Source organism: Apteryx mantelli, chromosome 1, assembly GCF_036417845.1.
Source record: "Apteryx mantelli isolate bAptMan1 chromosome 1, bAptMan1.hap1, whole genome shotgun sequence".
Lineage (NCBI taxonomy): Eukaryota > Metazoa > Chordata > Aves > Apterygiformes > Apterygidae > Apteryx > Apteryx mantelli.
Genome location: NC_089978.1, coordinates 212,886,713 through 212,908,889, shown reverse-complemented (window position 1 = coordinate 212,908,889; position 22,177 = coordinate 212,886,713). Strand labels below are relative to the sequence as shown.

The 22,177-nt window shown below is 38.9% G+C and overlaps 1 protein-coding gene across 2 annotated transcripts in view; it reads left to right on the top strand.

Annotated features, from left to right (window-relative positions):
* The window catches only part of SEMA3A (semaphorin 3A), a 176,099-nt gene that overhangs the window by 54,433 nt on the left and 99,489 nt on the right, over positions 1 to 22,177 (top strand). For both annotated transcript variants that reach the window (XM_067316877.1, XM_067316878.1), the window contains exon 4: positions 14,989 to 15,108. In XM_067316877.1, the coding sequence (XP_067172978.1) occupies positions 14,989 to 15,108 (120 nt within the window). The remainder of the gene's footprint in view (positions 1 to 14,988; positions 15,109 to 22,177) is intronic.

Genomic DNA, 22,177 nt, shown 5'->3' with positions numbered 1-22,177 from the left:
CTTTAAATATCTATAGCTGCCTGTTCATGCTGTTAAACAATGCATTAAAAACAAAGTATTTAATGCAGCTGCTTTAACTGTAATTACAGATAAAGATTACAGGTCATTTAAGAAACTTAGTATTCTTCCCTCATTTATTCCTTGAAGCCATTGACAGTTCTTTGGGAGTGTGAAATATAAAGGCCATAAAAATAATTCAACAGCCTCTCATTAGAGAGAACAAGGAAAATAGAGGACAAATAAAGTGGCTTATAAAACACACTTGATTTAATAGTGCTTTCAACATGTACCACTGCTAAGGTATTAGATTTTCTTCATTTGTGATAGTTCAGAACTTTTATTAAATGATAGTCTGTACCTTTATATTGGGGTCTTTTTTAAACTCTCTTGATTATTGATCTCCAGGGGAAGCCAGTGCTGAAAATGCAAGTCCCCACTAATAGGCCAGGTGCGCTGCAGCAGCTGCAGTGCGCGTCTGACCCTGCCTTTGCCCCACCACTAACCTCAGACACGACCGGAGAGATTTCCTCTCGTAATTATAAGAGGTAATTTACTGTAGTCTTTACTCCTTCAGAGGGATTCCTTAAACTGATGCCGTCAGTCACGGCAATCCAGGCAGAGCAGGTCTGCAAAGCTCCCTACAGTTCACGCAGCCGCCTTAAAATCCCCTCGCTCTGATGACTTCCCTTCATTCCTTAAGCAGTCATTTTCATTGCCGTTTTTTCCCAGTGCTTAGTATATGTTAATTAGTTAAGCTTTGCTCGCTGCATAGATAGATAAACCTTTTAAAGTATGCTTGGCATCTCTTTTTCGTATGGGTTAGATGAGGAGAGGAGAAGCTGAATGGCTTACCCACGCCATGCAATACCTGCAGCAGGACTTCTTTGACAGAAGTGAACTGCTACACTTTCCCATGAAACAGAGAGAGTTTTTCCAATAAAATCATAATTACTGCCCCATGCAAGTATTTAGTATTACAGTACGCTTCCATATCCTCAGTATACAACATGACAAGTAGCAAAGTAGTCTTATTAATGAAAAAATAGTGACTATTAATAACAGAGAAGGTATTTGCTTATGTAATTCAACTAAACGAGGATTTCTTGTTAGTCTGGACCTCAGTCTTAAATAGGCTCTCTTATTTGATCAGTTCTGCTTGCTATAAGTTCTGTGAACATTCTTTGTGATTGCTGACCAGATGTTGATAATGACCAAAGAAGACAGTGCCTCTACACAATATTTCTGAATTTTTATACTGAACCTTACACTATAGACATTCTCATCGTTATATCCCTCACTAGTGAGCCTTAATATTTTGATTTTTAAGATCTTGCAGGCACCTGGCACCCAGCAGCAACACATGGCAACCTCTGTATTACGTATGGGTTAAATAATAGTCAATTGTGAAAAAAATACAGCTATGGTTCCACTCTGACATTCCAGGGATATCATAAAACAACAAAGTGAAGCTTGAATGATTTACAAAAGGTTACCAGAAATACTAGTTAGTTCTGCAGGTAGGAACAGGGAAATGACTTTGTTGACTGGAAAGCTCATCTGGTCCTTAAACTATTAATTTACTGAAGTTTTAAAAGTTTTGGCTACTTTCAGTTGCATTGTCTGTTGGCTACTGTGTCTAGGTGATATATCTCTGCACCAGATTTGGCTGAGGCACCATAACAGTAGTTCATGTGGTAAACAGTTAATCAGAGAAATTCCTATTAAAGGATATGGTGAAGTGTCCATGACTTGAAGACTTTAAAGATGTGTTTCTGAAGGGCATCTTAGGATGTTATTTCAAGTGTGATCTAATTTATTTAGACATTTTCAAAGATCCTAGCTCAAATTAAATTGTTAAAATGGTCCTTTTTGGCTTTGATATCTATAAATCTTTAAAATTCCAACGCTCGCTTTGACGAAGTCACATAGGATGGACTACGTGAGGACAGATAGATTTATACAAGCTTTGGATGCTGTGTGAACTCAGCTTTTCCCTGGATTTTTCTAGTGGGAGTTAAATGTTGGTATACAACTGGGTACAATAAAGACTAGGCAAGCTTTTCCATATGCTCCCTCACATGAACAAACAGATCCATAAACATAGTTTCATGTCATTCCACTTACTAGCTAAATCGTTGGTAGTAACATGGAATCGGCTCACAGTAGAAACCTTTTCTCAGTTAAAAAGAAGCAACTGCACATGATACAGGCATATTCAGTATATTCTTCTTTATGTTTAAGTGTGGCTGCACTTAATCTTTGAGCTTATGGCTCAGATGGATAGAATCTCAGGTCTATAATTTAGTTCACAGTCTCATTTCTTAAAGATAATAGTTAATTTAAGCCAAAACATAAATTGTCTCAGTTTTGGCTTCCCTTAAAGTTTTCCAACTCCTCCCTAAATCATAGGAGTATTATCAACTCCAAAGGTTTCTACAGTCCTCAGTCTGGAATGATTATAGATTTTTATGATTGCAAAAAAGAAAAAACAGCACGTAACTTACCAAAAGTCCATCAGCCATATCTGGTGATACTTTGGAAAAATGAAGTTGGAAATGAGCCCTATTCCCCTTAACTCATTTTACTACTGTTGTTGCCTTAGGGAAAATAGAGGCACAAGGTGAAAGTAATTCCTTTCATGTGTTATTGTAAACAAAGATCTGAAGAGAGAATCTGAAAATTAAATATATAATGCCAGTTGATTATAGAAAACCTGCTGCTAAATTAATCTGATCGGGCATAGTTCAAATAATCTCTGGCCCCTTTCACGTGCCAAAGAGAAGTTCATGCTTTTCTTTCATAAATCTCCCTTTGCAGGACATCTACAGCCAGATTTCCAGCTTCTCTGTCATGAACCCTCACTGCCATCACCATCTCCTTTTTGTCTCCCTTTGTCTCCATCGAAGCACTGAAATCCTTTGAGATTTTGCCCAAATCCCCCTATCTGGCCTGGGGAAGGGAAAAGGTGCATGCCCTCAGGAAACAGGAAGGGGTAAGGTGAGCAGGAAGTCCAAAGCAATGGACCTCAAGTGAGGATAGCGACAGAAGTTATTCTCAGTACTTTCCTGCAGCAAGGAGAAATGTGCCTTCTGAGCTATTTGTAGACAAATAGTGCCACTGCTTATTCTTTTCAACTATATCACCTGTCCCAGTTAGCAATCGTGGAAGAAATTATTAGCCTGGGATCTGCTCACTCCTTACCCTTGTCTGTGATTTTTAACGTGGGCATGCCTTACTGCCAAGTCATTGCTTACCATTTGGGAGAGAGGTCAGGGTGGGCCAGTTTATAAGTCGTGGGCTGCTTTAGTATTGTTATTGTGTAAAACTGCTTTGTATAGACTCCACACAAAATAGAAAGATAGGCTGGGGTTGGGGGGAGGAACCCAAACCTACAACTCCATCATTTAGGAGAGGTGAGTTCAGCATGGTGAAAAAAGAATATAATACACTAGAGTTCTTCAAAGTCCTGTGGAGCTCTCTAATGGCATTTTTCCACCCAGGAAATTCTGACTAAGCCAGCTCCAGTCCATAGCACACTCAGTAACATAAAGCCTCATTTATGTCTCATCGTTAGTTAGTATAGAAATCGGTGCTACAGCTTGTGTTCATTTAGGCACTTGCATATATTGCCTTATGTGAACTGACTAAGGCTAATCATTTACTGTAAGGTAATAACTTATGCACTTATACAGAGGAATGATTAAGTTAGCAACTGTAGTTTGAATTTTCAAAAGTTCATGTTTTACCCATGTATGTATCATGGGAATCACTTAAGTCTTTAAGTATGGTGAACAAATTGATGTAGATCAAGGAGAAAGCTAATTTTCCAATTTCTGGCTTTCCCTTATTTTTCTATTTATAGGTGTGACTATAGAGATTTGCCTCTGAGAGAAACCTAATATTCATCAGATTTAATGCAGTCTTGCAGAAATGGCTTTTTTTGTTTTTGAAATATAAAGGCACAGAGACAGTAAAGGGGAAGTAAAGGAGAAAAGAAGGAATATTTCCTCCCCAAATTATGTTTTTAACATTTTTGTCAATAGATGTTCCTCATGAACCCAGTTTGGCCTTGACAAAGTCTGAGAATTATTTTTATTTACTGCTGTGTTACCAATCACTATTCTAAAATGACTTTGAGTAATTCTTTGTTATGATTTACTACATTGCAGGATGGACAGAGTAAATTTATCCTTTGTACATTTCTTTCCAGAGAAACACATTAACTGGATAACTAGTAAAAATGATGGATATGCATAGTCCCTGTTTTCTTTCAAGGCTTTAGTCTGAAGCTCAAGTAGTCAAGAGAAAAAGCTTTTCTCTCAGTGCCATGCACGTATCTCTTTTTTTTCTGATTTTGCCTCAGATTCTTTCTATTTTAGCAGACAGACTTTTTTTGTTTTGTTTTAATGAAAGGAAGGCTAGCTGAAAATTTAAGGATAGGTCTACTGTCAAAGATCACATATCACTGTTCCTATATACTTGAGATGTGCTCATTATTTCCTTATTGAGCTAGTTCACAGCTAATTGTCTATCTGTAATCTTATAGCATACATGTTGTACTGTACATACACCAACCAATAAGTTCACTAAATTCCTCCCTGCTGCACATAAACCTAATATTATCTGTTTTCTTCTGGAATGAGTAAAAGAATTAAATAGCAGTTAAAGAGAAAGTTCTTAAAATAACCAAGAAAATTATATGTAATTATTTCCTATGTCAAAGCTAATGCTTTGCTCAGTTTCCACATCTTCATATTCTTTAAAAAAATCTTTTCAGTATAGAGAAAGTTTTGTATTCTAAAGACGCCGGCATAAGAAAATTAAGAACAGCAAACAAAGAGATAACATATACCTTTCTCTCTTTTTTTCTTTTCCTGGTAGAACAATATGATCTGTGTTGGAACAAATCATCTATTGCTTCCTTTTTCCTTGGATAATTCCTTCCTGATTAACATCTTCCAAAACTTCAGGTTACCATATATGCATCATGAATCTCCCTCCTCCCCACCAAAATCACTTAGTTAACTCTTCTTTCAACAATTTGCCTTTGGTGCCAAATTTTTATTAAGTGGTAATTTTAGGCTTCTGTCACTTAAGGTTTCTCATTTCAGCTTCTCTCTATGGTCTCAGAATAGTTTGATGTCCATTCCCAAACTTCAGGTTTCCCACATTATGGAACATGTAACTTCATGGTCTTCATAGTGTCTTTATTTACATGCGCACATATTGTTAAGCAACTGTCCCTTATAGATGCAACATTCTTTTGCTTCCTTTCAACACTTCATGCATTTACGTCCACTTCCAGCATGGAAGTTTTTGGTATATTTATCTTAGGTGACTGTGAGTGGAAGTCATTACAGGATGTGCCTGATGCTGAATAAAGGCAAGCTGGCTGATATGGAGTCTAAGTGCTTTATGCGCATATAACAGGCTTGACAGCCTGTTTGTCTGATATACCCCACCCAATTAACAGGTGCTGAGCCCATTCGGAAAGGTGGGGTGCAATCTGATTACTCCATGAGACAGGTGATTAGTTCCCACACCCTGATAGAAGAGATAGATGATGAGAGAGACTCTTTAGATCTAGACTGTGGTCACAACTTAAATTGCTGCTGGGCTTGGTGAGACTGCTTGAGCTGAAACTAGGCAGTATTGTTATTTCTTTGCTAATAAAGCCAGGCCCCAAATGCGGGACAGTTTCATTCTACAGAGCAAAAATAATTGTGTTTTAAAGTTATGGTCAGAAAAGTTATGGCTTCTCATTGATCTCAAGGCTTCATGATGTTTCAAGTTATTAATGGAGTAGTCTTCTGTCCCTTCAATTAATTCTGTGCCATAGGTAGTATATGCTACTGAAAAGCATAACAATTTAAAAGAAAAGCAGCTTGCTGACACCCATGGAAAGGTTCAATGTATAATAACTGCATTGCGGCTGCAAAATCCTGAAAACCCACTTGTTTGTTGGACTACATCCACAAAGAGCTTTGGTTTGTCTTGTTAACCATACATTAACCAGATGTACAAAAATATGAGAGGGTCATTAAACCAGGTATTTAGTGCTGCAGCCTTTTCTTGGCATCCCTCTAGTTGTTCACAGGTCCAAAACGATTATTAGCTGCATCTGCTGAATGAAGATATACAGACGTGAAACATGGCTCATAATTTTGACATACCAAATGCAGAACGATTTGGAGAAACTTCTTGGGATCTTAAGCAATCACTGGGTCAGATGGTTAGAACTAATGACAAAGTCCCCAGATTCAAAGGCCTATTTAACCGATACAGTCAGTTATTAGGGTCAAAGGAGGCATCTTTAAAGCATGGCTTCTAGTCACTTCTTCTAATGGCTTCTAGCTTAAGACTGTTTTTAGGAAAGACCCTATGGAGGGGTCCCGTACCTCCATGTTTCATCTTAGTGGCAAACTCTGGGCCAAAGGACCAAATACCAGCATTGGCCACAAGATGCACAGATAGGAAGATAGGCAGGCAGGTAGGCAGGCTTTCTGTGTTTCACTCTCACTAGCACAAAGCAAGGACCAAGGGAGCTTTCCATCTGCTGCACAAGTGTGCTGACAGTAAAACTATTTACTAATATGGCATGCAGCTTTGTGGCTTGAAAGAATTAGGTTATATCTGGTTTTTTTCAATGACTTTTTTATTATAGGCTTTGTTAGTTGGCTTCTTTTTTCTTCACTTAATGTTTTAAAGGTTTAAATTCATGCAGACATCCTGCAACTTGAGTAAATTATACATTTTAAAAATTCTCATGAACTCTTGTCATAACAAAAAAATCAGAAAGATCAGAGGCATAATGTAATTGGGAAGATAACTGGAACTACAGTAAGCTGTACTGAGCAACCAAAAATGTCTTATCAACCTCTACAACCTCATCAGCAGCTTCAGTCTGAAACTTCTCAGGGTGCAGCTCAACAGCAGAGTAAAATCTAAATATGGAATTAATCAAGGGTTCTTCTATAATGTCCACAGTGGTCACCATGCCTAAGAATAGTGTCATTCCTGACATCTCAAGATGGGTCAAGTCATCCAGATCAGGATCCAATACAAGGGCCACTGGATCTCAGAATCTGTCAGCTTTTTCAAAGCTCTGAAGTAGGGAGGGCCTTCAGAAGTTTCGTTTCAGTCCACAGAATAACATAGGTTTACGAGACAGACTAGATATTTTGTTCACTTAGATATAGTCTAAATTCCTTTTTTGTTTTTTTTTTTTTTTGTGATGCAATACCAAAATACAGACTTTGACTGACGTGGGTGTAATCCCTGAAAGCTAAGTTAATAGAAATCCATTTCTGTAATATAGACAGTACTTCAGCTGCTCAGCTGACTTCACTCAGCGCTACAGGCTCAATCTTTTTCAGACAGTAGGACCATAAAACTTTGATCCTGCTGATTGTATGGTACGATAATGTTAAAACAGGGAAAGGAATTAAGCCATTGATCCAAAGCGAGGGCCTTTGAGAGAGGTACGCAGTGGTAAACCATAGGCTGCAGATGTTTTCGTGCCAGCTGTGTGCAATGCTGGCCTCCCCGGCTCTAAAATTCCCCGTACAAGTCGAGCTGGAAGGTTATATCATCGAGTACAAGTGCCAGGCATGATTTCCTCACCCCATTAGAGCCTGTGCAAAGCTCCTTGGACTGGCAGACTTTCCTGTTAATGCCTATGCAGCACTTAGCATAATAACTTAATAGCAGTGTTAGCAGCCAGTGTACTCCAATAAAATAAAATATTAATACCAAAAAAAAAAAAAAAGACCATTGCATTTTAACGGGCCTGGAACCATTTGCTTTGTTCCCTGCTTATTCAGTGTCTGTTTAAGCAGACTCTGCTCTTTGACCAAGAGTTTTAAGTGCTACCATAACACAAAGAGAGAAACAGTAATCATTCTTAAATAATCTTACTGCATTTGAAGAGAATGAGAACAAGGAAATTCCAAAAATTTGCACACATGTGGCAAGAGCTGTTAAAGCATATGCAGTGTAGAGCTCACCCTAAAGAGGACTTCCTTGCACGTGCTTACTGACATGCAAAAATGTTTGCAGGATCTATCTGAGAATCTGTCATCTGTGTACAAGGCAATCACACATATATTTATTACAGTAACACTCCAGAAATATTTTCCTTGAAACAATGCTGCTGCATGCTGAAAAAGACTGAACTGATTGCCGCTGGCAATAGCCCACTAACAGAAGAAAGAAGTGAAAAAGCTCCCTGATAAGCCGGGAACATCTTTCAGCAGTGTGATAAATTTGAATGACAGCAGTAATATCAGGGATTACTTATTCTCCATGGATATCCCTGACCTTGCCACTCGAGAATTCAACTAATTGGGCAGAAGAAGAAGAAGAAGAAAAAAGTAAACATATTAATTAAACTCATGCATGGGATTTTATGTGGAAACTGTCCATCCACTTTGCTTTGAAAGACAAAACACATATTTGTTTTGTTTATCCAGCTGTTAGATGATAGTTTTAAATCCCCTTGTCCATCCAGTTTAGACAAAACCTTCTGATATTTTAATCACTTGGCTAAGTGGGAGGGTTGAAATAAAGGAAGAATGTATTTCAGGGTCAGATCCTTATCGGGAGTAAATCAGCAGAAACCTATTGAAGCTAATGATACCGTAACGGATTACTTAGCCTTCTCCTTATCGCCCTGCATTATCTGGCCATCCTCATTTGCTCTAATATCTGAGAAACAGTTATGGATATCCATGGTGTTTCAAAAAAAAAAAAAAAAGAAAAAAGAAAGAACTTCTTTTGAATCAGGAGAAAATCTGTGTATTGGTGCCACAGGGACTTACCCTTTAACTTCCACTTAAAAAGATGCCATTAAAAACGCTTTGCTCTGTCAGTAATCCAGATCGAAGGATGTGAGCTCCGGGCTTCTGTAGGAGAGATAATTATTGGAAACCCATAAAAAACACCTAAATTCTGTTTTAATTTTCATACACAGAGCAGATGTTTTGACAGATGGATGGACTTTATTTTTGTAACTGTCCGGGAAAAGTCTGCATAACACAGCCTAATCAGTGTTACATATCTGTAGTGTTTGTTTTTCAATCTTTCTGCATTTGGCTCCTATGCTTTTGGTTGCAGACATTTTCTTTGTAATTTATTTTTTCAGGCTAATCTCTCTCTGCATAAGCCCTTCTATCAATTTGATACATAAATACTGGGAACTTCTTAAAAAATAAATGCGTATGTTTGGTTAGTAAGTCACACATACTGATCTTTATGTGGTGGGAGCCCTGCTGGAAAGCTTCATTAACACTTTAACTTCTATTCAAGGCAGCCACTCCGCTCTTATGTGCATTTTATAATAGTTGGAGTTAAAATATAAAGTTAAGATCTGTGTACAGACCTGCTGGGCGTATATGACTTTAATTCACACTCTGCATGTCAGTGGCTAATAACTTCTCAACTTGTACTACAAATAGGAGCTTAATATAGTAGTATTTGTCTGCAGTGAGGTTAGTGCTTTGGCTGCAGTGTCTTAATGTGATGCAAACTGTGTTATCTATTTTAATTTCAATCAACTGTCAGCATCTGCAGCTGAGGATCTGAACTCCATAGCCTCCATCAAGCTTAGAAGAAGCAGAAGAGAGCTCATCACATAAACACCTACGAGTGTATTTGAAGTTAAAACTTTCTTCTTACTCAAAACTCTATTCTTACCCAACAAGAAGCTTCTGGGGCAATATTTCTTCTAGCAGGCCAAATTAATCTTCAGTTCCTGTATGCAAGGTAGATTGGCTTCAACTGGAAATCCTCCTGCCTCATATGCCAGCCCAGTCCGGAATAACTTATGGCATGTGCATGGCTTTATTGAAAGGTACAGATGAAAGTTAATTCGAGCAGAGAAACAAACTGACTTGTGCCCAGCATTTGGGGCAAGTGCTTTAACCACAGCATTACTGCATAGCCAGGCAGGAGCAGGAACTGATCCCTCGGCCGTGCTCTAAATGTTGGCAATCATGCCATCATGGTACTGCTTACAAAACCAGCTGCAGAAGTTATACAGCAAAAATGTTAAGAAGCAGCAATCCGAAGTTCTCCTAGTCAGGACAGAGAGAGAGAGAGAGAGAGAGAGACCTCACAGGTTATGCTAAGAGATCTCAGGCATGATGTAGGGGCTTAGCTGCTTGGATTTTAAAATAGAGCTGCTTTTGCACAGGGACTTCAGCTCTTGGGGAAACCTTATACCATTTATTGAAATATAAATGAAGATTAATCCTCTCCAGGACTAGGCAAGATAAATGAATGGGGGTTTTGAGGCCTGCAGTTACTCCCACGTTATGTACCTAATTTTGTCTTTGAATCTCTACCTCAATCATGCTGTGCCATATGCAATCACTTACATTTTCTGCTGTATATGTATATGTATAAACTCATGCTTTAGGGCATAAACTAGTGTTTAGCTTTTTCATGGACAAGAAAATTTTCCCGATATTTTGAACGACCCATTGCGAGAAGCAGGGTTAGTAGATGGAAGAATTCACAGTGATTCACTAGGGTGATTCCAGTGCTCCTCTTCTTTAGGATGTATTTTCATAACATACTTTCATAACATACGTGGTTATACTGTCTTGCCTGTGGAGAACTTTGCAAAACTTGCATTCATTTTGATTCACATTATTAGACTAGAAGTACTTTGAACTCCAGTTCCATACTGCTTTCACATATTAAAAAAAAAAGAAAAAAAGATCTCCACCTGGAAAATAACTTTAAAAAGATTAATTTTCTTCCTTCAACTGTTCTACTTAGGAAGAACAATACTCAAATGGTCTGAACATGTCCAGAATATGTTATTTTTTAACAACTTGCCATTCCTCAGGAAAGTGAAAGTGGATGCAAAGGTACCATGGGGCTGAACTCAGTGCTGAAGCGGTGCTTAAAAATCCCTGACAATTTGTTCATCGCAGTTTCCACCTCTTGGTTACGTCCTGTTCCTCCTGTGGATATTTCCTCCCGTCTGCTGTGTTTTGCTGAGATACTACATTTCTGGTATTGCCTCATTCTGCTGGCGTAGACCTCTGCATTAGCAATAGGTGCTGGCCCGAGGGCATGGCAACGGGAGGTCCCGCTGCCAAGTGGGACAAGCCCAGTTAGAGGCAGAGGACGTCATGCCCGGCCTCCAGCCAAGGTCTGGTGCGGGTGCCCTCTAGCCGAGCTGACGTATCACCAGGGTCGGGAGGAGGAGAGCTGGGTGCCAGGTTTCACAACTGGAGGTGTCTGAGTGCCAGGGAATTAGCCTTGTAGCGAGGACGGGAACAGGGAAACATAGATACCGAAAAAGGAAAGGGGTTATCCAAGGCACACGTAGCAAATTACTGACTGGGAGAGCCCGGTCGCCTGAATGCACAGATACTTTCCCTGATAATAGTATCTTCTTTGGCATTAATATATGCTGAGATTTGGAGTGAACCATTCAAAACGTTTAAAACTGTTACATTTTAGAGTTATGGGGAACTTTTCTTCCTCGTGTCACATAAACTAGGAAAACCTAATATTCACCATCACAGCGCAGACTCTTGCTAAGCTCAGAATATCCCTTGCAAATGTTCAGGTACGACGACGTTTCCACACATCGCAGCATATCGGTGCAGCTGTGCTTAAGCCCGGTTAGACTGAGGGAAGGATCTGCTTACCCGGCAAGTGAAATCAGTGCTAGTATTGCTATTGTTCTGGGGAGAATAGCGCTGTCTCGGAGGCTGGGCAGCAACGTCACTTTGAACTTCCTGAGTTGACAAGGGCTTAAATCAGAACTGTAACTTTACTTTGATGTCATTTATTGTGGTTTAATACCCACTTTATTTATTTATTTTTTTTACAATCGTGTAAAATATATAAAGAAACTTAATCTGTTAGGGAGGTGTGTGAGAATTTACTGAATAGACCTTAATGGCTCCTTTATGCAGCTATAAAACACAGGGAAGCTATATTAGCAGTTTTAGCTGGACTAGGAACATTAAATTTTATATACATTTATTTGTTATTGTCAAAGGTTTATTAATGTAAGTATTTACCTTCCCCCTTGTTTAACTAGGCTGTGTATTTCTCAGACATCTATAGTAAAAATCTGTTGTGCAAGGAATTAAGGAGAATTTAAAAGCAGGGAAGAACGAGCCAAATTTGCTTTTGGAGATATAATACAAATCTGGAGTAACTCTACTGGTATTGACATAGTTACATTACAATAAATCCTGAACAGTTGAAGGAAAAATAGGTCTATGAAAGAGTTACATTCTTCTTTTTTTCCCCCCTATCTGCCATAGGCTAATCTGGAATAATACAGTTGAAACTGATGAATTTTTTATATCTTTCCATAGAAACCGAAGAAGAGTCTGCCCCTAAGCTAAAGATGGTTCTCCATCTCACCTTTAACATATTAGCTATCTAATACCTTCTTGCTGTATATTACAGATAAGCAGTCAAACAGTATTTAGTGTATGAATATAGAGTCAGGTACCATGTTGCTGTAAATCTGAATAGCTCCACTGAAATCACCATAAACTTATTTTAGCTCGTATTTTCAGCCCATCTACCCCCAGAATTTTGAAAAGGTAGAGGTCCACTGGCCTCTAGCATTTCATGTTCTTCAGGTAGACAGTTTCTAAAAACTTCAATAAAGCATTGTAGACCACAAAGACATTTTTAAAATCATGATAAACGAAACCAGATAAGGTAAAGCATAGTGCCACTGAAACAGTGGTGAGATTCAATTTGGCCACATGTAACCATAAGTGAGAAAATGAGGAAATTCTGAATTCTTTGAATAACGATCGAATCTTTGGTTGTTTTTAAACTATGTAGAGTCAAAGTAAGATGTTCCACCTGAAACGCAGAGTACCAAAGAGTTTAAGAAAGGATCCATTTCGGTTTTATTCATTTTTAATGTTATGTGAATTTATGGTAGTTGTTCATTTTTACTCTCCAAGGTACTGAGTTCATAACACCCTTTCATAAAGTTTTTCCATATTTCTTTCATTAAAAAACAAAGAACAACCATATTAAGAACAATATATAAACATACAGCATAATTTTGATGATTTATTCCACGTATTTGTTTAATACTCTACCACTGTGGCACTGGAAGGCAGTCTCTGAATGTGTGTAATAGATGTATATTCGTGTTTATACATGTGTAGGAGGAAGAATATACATGCACCAGAATTTGCGGGCATTTTTGTGAAGAACGGTCGGAATGAAAAGAATTGAGAGAGACCCCTTGTAACATCCACCTCTATGTCTTTCAGTTTCCTGCTGGATTACCTCGACTATCTCTGTGTTTTCTCTTCCATCTCGGTGGGAAAGAAAGCTTAAGTAGTCAGCAGTAAGCCCAGGGCAGGGTATGACGCTGCACGCTTCTCTCTGGGGTGTTCTTTTTAATACGTTGCCACTCTCTGCTGTGCAAATAAGCAATCGAATTGGAAGGACGGTGTCATTTCAGTGCAGTCCGTTGTGCGACGCAGGGCAGCACCGTTCTGTCTGCGCAAGGCTGCTCCTTGCGTTTCCCCGCGGCGCACCTCCGACTGCGCAGGGCCCTCGCTTTGCACTGGAGCTCACTGGTTCATTTATCAAGCGAGTTACGGAGGCTGGTGATGCCAGTCAGTGAGATTTCCGTGAAGACAGTGGCTCAAAAGGTGCTTTGCCACGGGACCTGAGCCTCTTCGACAGGCGCAGCCGAGCGCCCTGCCGAAGAAGGCAACAGGGCTGCCTGCTGTGACACCTGCAAAAATGACGCCTCCGGCCTGGGGATAAATCACTTCCTTTGGCAAGTGATGGGGCAGTAGAATTTTTTACTCTTCCTTCCCTCTCCCACTACTCTAATTGTGCTTTTTGTTGCTGATTGGCATTTTCCATTTGCAAATAAAGGCAAAATTTGTTTTTAATAATATTGCTTTGTAGAAAATCTTTTTTTTATTTATTTTTATACTTTGTAAAAATTATACAACACCAAATCTCCATAGAAAAGTTTCCTTAGTTTTTAATATAAACTGTACTGGAAATGGCTATTTTATGTCAATGTACTTATTCTTCTCCAACTTGCAATCCATTTTTTGTAACATTGTGTCAGTATACTGACACTTCACAGGCATTGACATATTTATTTTCATTGTTCAACCTGATTGAACTAAAAACTATTAAATAAACAGAAAAAGTTGACGCTGATTGTCAGGTTAGACTTGTTTCCTTTTAAATAAAATTAGGCATTAATAATAACATTTTTTGTTAACAGACTACAGATAATATTTTTGCTAGGGACTGTTAGTGTTACTATTACATTTTTAATTGCTGAGAACTAGAATTATTGATGGTGAATAATTTACTTAGGTAGAAAATAGAATGTCCAAACCTTGCAAAGCTTATAGTCTAGGTGATGTGAATAGTTGCCTTAGAGATGAGCATGTGTATATGTCTTTGTAAAACTGGCCCCTAAGCATTTACAGTAGAGGTGAGACAGCATGCATATTATTGTTAAAATGTTATATCAATGATTTATTTTTCATCAACTTGTTCCATCTGGCCCATCATTTTTTCTAATTGTTACTTAATTGAATACAAGCAAGCAATTGCTCCATTTCTCTTCATTATTTCACTCTGACATATTTCCGTAAATGGGTTTTGTCTTACAAACATAGCAATAACCTTAATTATAAAGGTGAAGAGTGTCTGAAGGAAAAAAAAAACAAAAAAAAACCCAGGAAAATTATTTGTATAATCTTTTCTTCAGGGGTAGATACTTTATTAAATGACAACCAAAGATATTTAAATGAGATCCTCAATCAAGGTGTTTATTAAATGCCTAGTGGTAAACAAGCTCATAAACAGCATGAAATGATCACACCTTTAAAATCTGTTCCTTCTGCCATGCATCCCCAACACAGAAAAGCTCCCATTAGTCATAATCACTGCTTGAATTAACTTTGTGGATATATATATATATTTTTTTCTCCCATTTCTTCACAGAGAGAATGTGCTAATTTCATCAAGGTGCTTAAGGCTTATAATCAAACGCACTTGTACGCCTGTGGAACAGGGGCTTTTCATCCAGTGTGCGCCTATATTGAAGTCGGAAGCCATCCTGAGGTAAAATATCTTAAAACATATATTTCCCTTTTTCGTCTTTGCAGTCATTGCTGTTTAGCCATGATCTCTGTATGCCAAAATTGCCCTCATTTCTGTGGCTTGGGTGGTGGACCTTGTAGGACTTGCTGCCGAAGCCGCTGCTGACGTGCCGCCCGACAAATCATACAGCCTCCATGTGTTTCCATCCCCCCTCCACCATCCTTTCCTCCGGAGTCGTAAATAAATACAAATAAGCCCACGCTGGTCTGTGAAGCTGAATGCACCGTGGGGAGCGATAGCAGCTCTGAGAGGGTGCAGCGGCGGCTGCGCGCTCGCTCTGAGGCCGCCCGTGTCCTCGGCTCTCCTGGCGGTGGCGCGGTCTGGCGCCGAGGCTACGTTTTCTTTCCTTAATTTTTAGCAAAAAAATGAATAGCTTTTTCTTTTTTCTTTCCCCATTTTTTTTTTAAAATCTCTTAGTGCTGTGGAAAGCATGGAGTAGCTTTTGTGCTGTTTTGCCAGTGATCGCCATAACTGAATAGATAAGCACGGTCTTCTCTGGGTGAAAAACAATGTCACTCGCTGAAGGCCCTGGGACTGTGCTGATTTTCCTGGCTGAAGATTTTACTAGAATGTCTCTGTGCTCTGGCCACTTCATTTTAATCCTTAGCCTTTCCACAAAAGCCGATTTTTTATTTTGGTATTAAAATGGGTACACAATACAAGTGAGTCTTCCTTGCTTTCAGTCTGGCTTAACTCAACATTGCTCCATGGACTGTTTCAATTTATCAGCCAGACTCTTGATGTGTTTGCAGCAGGCACTTATTTAATTTATGAATATGTTTTATTGGTGAATCCAAAACTGTGTTACTTGTGGCTTCTGAAGAGCAGCTATTTCAAGTCACCTTATGGTTTTGCCATTCTGATTTCCCTGGAAATAAAGACATTGCTGTTAAATGAATGAGAACTCACTCAGTTATTTAAAAATCAGAATTTTTCCTTGTAAATTAACAGACCTTTTGAGTGTTAACTATATAGTTATAGTCTGGAAATCATTTTTCTCTATAAAAATGTCTTTTGGTATTTGAAACATGAGTCTTCATAATGTTCTAAGCATAAGGTTTTGAAGGGATAAAGGAGCTGCAGAGTAGAAGGAGTTTTTTTGTTTTGTTTTGTTTTGTTTTTTTAATATATATATTCTTTAATGCTTTATTCCAGAATGCATTCTTGGCAATTAGTGATTGTCTCTTGACCACACACAGTATGTCATTGCTTACTGCATTAAACAGATTCTCTGCTTCCTGAGATCCATTTGGGAATTGGTAGACATATTAATTAACTCGTGTTCTGTAAGATGTGTGTCAATCAATTCTTGGCTATCTGCCAAGTGAATCTATCTGCAGAGAGATAGCTGGTATGAGGTCATTTACTTTTACATTTGGCTGTTTTATGAGTGTACCGTAAAGCTAACACACACTTTATCAAGGATTTATAGCAAGGATGTTCAGAAACTAGAGGCCAGATCCAACCTTGGTTTAACATTCGGGATTTTGAAAGACTTGTGTCAATGATGTGTTTGTCCTTGGAGCTGAAAAAGAATAGCTGTGTTAGCTTCCTTTTAGCAGTCCATAGCTATCAACAAAATCTAAATCCTTGCTTTCTTGATCATTTGTGCAGTGAGTTTGTTAGTGCCCGTGTGCCTGAATCTTTCTCGTGAAGCTCGGTTTCAGCTTCACAAGCCAGGGCAGTAAGAAGTGCATTTATCTGAACTGCCTCGGACCCATTACAGTTTGATTTCCTTTTCATACTTAAACCGTGAGTGAAACCATTCTCACCTGCCCTTTCAGTGGCACAAGGTCCTGTATCCTCTGCACTACCTCGGATGGTCATGCAGGAGGGGTCTCTACCTTCTCAGTCCAGGTCAGCCCGTGCAGAGAGAAGATGGGGCAGGCAGGAGGTAGCTGTACCCTCCACTTCTCAGGCTTTGCAAACTGGGTGGTCAGCCAGGGTACCATCCCTTCTGACAGTGACAGTCAGTCTAATAAATGAGCTAATTAGGTTTTGCAATGAAGAACAGTCTTCACCGTCTCTCTCAAAGCTAGAGCCTGCTCCTTCTTTTCCTGTGCACTAACCAACTAGCCAGGAATTTCAAATGTCTGGAAGAGGAGGGAGCTTGATTGACAGTAACTATTAAAGTTACTAAGAATGGAGGAAACAATATTAACCCCTACCTCCCTGCGCGCTGCATCTGCAAGAGCCAGGTGGTTTATGCTGTCATGTCACACAGCAGCACCGGACATGTCCACGAGCCAGGTGGCTCTTCTCTGTCGTACATGTTTTATACCTCCTGAGCATACTGAAAAAGGTAAAAAGCATAAATGAAGGCAAGCGGTTGATTTTGAATTAAAAAATTGTCGTCTAGAACATTTCCTGAAGATTCACTTGCCACCACAACACTTTCAGAAAATTAACTGACTTCTCCATCTGCTTATTTATTTTCAAGCACTTGTAAGAGAGAGGTAAACATGAACTGATGAGGGGAATAGCCGGGAAATGTACCGACAGTCTAATAGGACTGCTTGTTTATGTGATCTCCAAATGTAACCCACCAGTCTGAGTACAGTGGAGAAGAGAAAATGAGTATGCTTCTAACCGAAGAGAAGTGAAATAAATTTAAAAAAAAAAGAGTGGGAAGTGATAGAAAGAGACACTAGAAGCAATTGGAATGGATTGCAAGAGCCTGGAATATAGCACAGTTTTTATGATTGGGAAGAGGAAATAAACTACTTTGTCTGACAGTCATAAAGTAATAGGAATGAGAATTGTTAAATCTGTTGCATATCTCTTCTATATGAAGCAGCGTATTACAGTCCCATTCCATATTGGAAGAAAACCATTTCTAGTGATGAAACTAGGCAGATCTAATTGAGTTTGATGAAGTACAGTAAAAGAAATAATAATAAAAAAGTAAAAGGATATGAACAGCATGCTGTGCATCTGATTAAAAATGATCTGTGCAAATGTATATAACCTAATATGTTGTGAATTACACCGCATTCTAAGGAGTAAAGCAGACTAATCTTCGTTTAAATCCATTCCAGATGTGTAAGTGAATAGCCACAGTATTTAGAGAGAAGAATACAGTTAATGTTTGAATAGACTTTCTTATAACACGTAGGCTTGAGAACTTATTCAGGGAAGACAAAGAACATGTATAGATAGAAAGTATCTGAGAGGAACCTCCTGATTTGGACGATCTGAATCATCCACTGGAGAAACACTATTTCTACCTTGACTGATAGGGCAAATTGGTTCATACTCAAAAGTCTATACTATATCTATAGTATGTGTCTGAAGTTAGGAGAGGTGACCTAACGTAGACACCTACCCCTACTTTAGGTCTCTACAGTTAGGCAACTCATGGCAGTCTCCCCACGTGAAGCAATATAACACAAGAAAGCAATTACTACATAATACAGGAAGGTAATTAGGTAACGTTCTGCTTTGCTCCCACTGATTTCTGAGGAAACAGGGTTGAATGCATAGGAATGTTATACTCACGGTTGCAAGATCGCCTAAGTCAGATCTGTGCTTAAAAGGAACAAATCCAACTGCGGGGAGACACAGAGGCGCATTAAAGCCACCAGAAAACCACAGCAGGATGCAGAACGCACCTGTCTGTGCGTGTCCGCGCGGGGGGCAGCAGCACTACGCGCTTTCCCCATCACTCCCTTTGGGGTAGTTTGCACGAACCAGCAGGGAACAGTCCTGCTCAGGAATGAGCAGGATTTTCCATTTACTTAACCCTTGCACACAGGTGGAAGTCTAGCGAATGCCCTGTAGAACCCTTTTTTTAACACTCAGGCATTGCGAGAGCCACCCAAAATCATTTGCCAGCTCCTCATCGGGAATGCATTAGAGTTTCTTCAGCAGAGGTAAATCAATAGACGCTGTCTGCAGAACTAGCCCCCCATCTTTTATTGCCTCCTAATTCCAAATTTCTTGTTGTTGTCCAACAGATTAAAACTTGTTTTTAGCTGGATGAACTTAAAAGATCTGGGATCACTTTACTTGCAGGTTATTTCTCATTCTTAATAAATAAAGAAGCTCTAAATTTAGGTCAAATTTATGATGTACATAAAACATTAAGTTATTGCATATGAAGTTATATAATGCTACCACCTGTAACATATTTGCTTTTTCCGGTCTCTGTGCGTTTTGAAAATCTTTGGTTCAACTCATAAAATTTTGCTAAGCTATACCTTCCACTCTTTTTGTCCCTTCTGTACTTCACATTAGAAGTCCAGAGTGCATTTGCTAAGCAAGGGACATCCTGTTTTGATACATTTATGTATCTGTCTTTTATATATATATATGTGTGTGTGTGTATGTATATTATATACATATACACACACACAATATAAATATAGCAATGGAAGAGCAGGTTTTTCCTAAAAGAATAACTTTGAAGGAACACACTACTTGAAGGACCACTGCTACTGCTGGTAGAAAAAAGCTTGTTCTGTTTCATTATCTAACATAAAATTCAGGGTAAAACATTGACTTCACTAGTAGCAGATGTAGCATAAATTGGCATAAATTCTTTGAAGACAGTGTAGCTGTGTCAGTTTACATCAGTTAAGATTCTGGCCTGTGGTTTTTAAGTGAAACATTTGAGCAAATGATTTTTTAAATTAAGACTCACCTCAGGCTAATTTGCTTTCCATCTAATTAATGCTAATATGGCATTTATGTGCTTGCCAAATATTAAAAAAAGGAAATCTACCGTAACAAGTACAAAGAAAAATGATACTGTTAAAGGATGATTCTTGTCTGGGATATAACAATTCTAATCATAATTATAATCACAGAGAAATGTCAGTAAAGGGAGATCTAGTTTATAGATCTATAGCAGCCTATTTCAGTTCAAAGATGCTTTAATCTTCCAAACCAATAGCTATCATGTTACTATAGGACTCAAAAATAAGGCTTAAAGAGGTGGATCTCTAGCTAGTGCACGGGGTAATTATCTTAAGAGCACTGCTTTCGTTTGCCTAGCTGCTTCTGCCACCATCTCTCAGATGTTTCCAGGCCTTCATCTTGTTTTGGAAAAAGTAGGACAATGAGTTCTGCTATACTGGGAAGCTCCAGGCTACTGGAAGCTTTGTGGTGGTGGTGTTTCAGGTCTGCAGAGGATGGCAGGGAGCAGAGTAGTCGCCGTGACGCCTGGATCTGTCCAGGAATCTCACAGGGTCAGTGGCCAAAGCTGCGAAATTGCGAAGAAAGAGGCTGAATCCCCTGGAGGCTGCTGGATCTGCAAACCATCACTTCTGGTGTTCCACACTGCATGGATTTCCCGTCCGTTTGGCTACCTTGTGTGAAAACTCTGCATAAAATCAGGCTTTTCACACATGTACAATTTACCTCCGCTTGTCAAAAAGAATAAATCTTGGCATAGTTGGGACCTTCCTAGCATTTTGGAAGTATATCATTTTATATACAGTTATATGTAGCTATATATAGAATAGACTTCTTTTTTCCAAGTCATAATTCATTATGTCATTGGTTGGGAACGGGAAGTTTCCAGTGACCCAGAGGCAGTATTTACCAGAGGAGCGGAGGAGCGGGAGAGGAAGCATGACGGCCCTTCGCCCTAAGACTGCCTCAGTGAGCCATTTGTGCTGGCAACATCTGACAGACATTTCTGTAAGGAAACTAGGGCACGTTGTTGGAAGCGCTACATATTTTTAAGCAACATCGTGCAGTAGCGTGCATTTCCGACAAGCCTTGTGCTACGTCCCAAGTGGCACCTCTCATTACATGGCGTTATCTTGTGATAAAGTTACACAAGTAGAAGGTCATTAAAAAGTGGTAATTTGATTCCCTTTTAAAAGACTTTTTGAAAAACTCCATAAATCCCTTTGTAAACAGATATGAATCAGGTTCATGGTTAAATCCCATTATTTATGAAGGCCTGTCTTTGAATGTATTGCAGATCTCCTTTTACCTTAGCTGTATTTTGAACAGTTTTATTTGCTACCAGAGAAGTTAAACTAGGTAGCCTCAATTTTTTCAAAACTCTGTCATGTCATCTGAACCAAAAGATAATTCCAATAAAAACTTATTTCCAGAGTCGATCCTTTAAAGTAGGACTATTAGGCTTTATGTGATAATTTAGCTGTCGGAATAGTTTAATTTATGAGGTAAACTTTTCTTAATGGAATACCTCACATGGCAGCAGTGGCTGACATCTCTCCTACCCCTCACTGCTGTGAAAGTCTACACAGCTGCTACAGGCATTTTATCCACCAAAAAGGGAGATACCGAAGAGAGAAATTTCAAAAGAGATTTTTTTGTAAGGCAAGTATCCTATTTTTAGCAAGATGGGAGCTGATTTGTTAACACAAAGTAGAATACATACTCAACCCTTGATGTAAAACACACATCATCATTTAAATTTGCAGCTAGTGTTCATTTTTCTGACATATTCAAATAGGAAGGAAGTGTCCTTATGACAGCTGAACATTTGAGTACTAGCTGATCCACTTGGTCTTCAGCTTACCAGTGTCAAGGTACGTTTGTTAGAATAGGGCTATTCCAGACCACATAAGTGCAAAGGATCTGGCTCAATATCTGAAAATTCAGATGTGGTAGAAATACCCTTTTGGGAGGGGGAAGTGTTTAGCAAAGGGGTCATGCTTTAATCATTGACAGGAAACATGAACATCTCAGGTTTTCAGCTGTCATGCAATGCATTCAGTTCTGCCCTTGCATATTTCATAATTACACCTAAGTAATTTGGAATCTATTTATGTCTGAAGTGACAGAAAGTCAGTAATTATGTCTGAGGTTCACTTTGAGATTTACAAGCTGAACATTTACATGCAGGAAATGGAGTCGAGTTTTAAACTGCCGCAAGTCAAAACAGTGCAGTTGGCTATTTTATTTCTTCACCTTTATTCCTCAGTCTAGTGACTTAATTGGTTTAGGTAAAGGGGAAGCACAATTCTTTCGTTAGTCATACCGAGAAGAGGTATAAGATACGATGAGAAGCAGAACAAAGACGTGGAATTTACAACTGCAAGGGCCATTT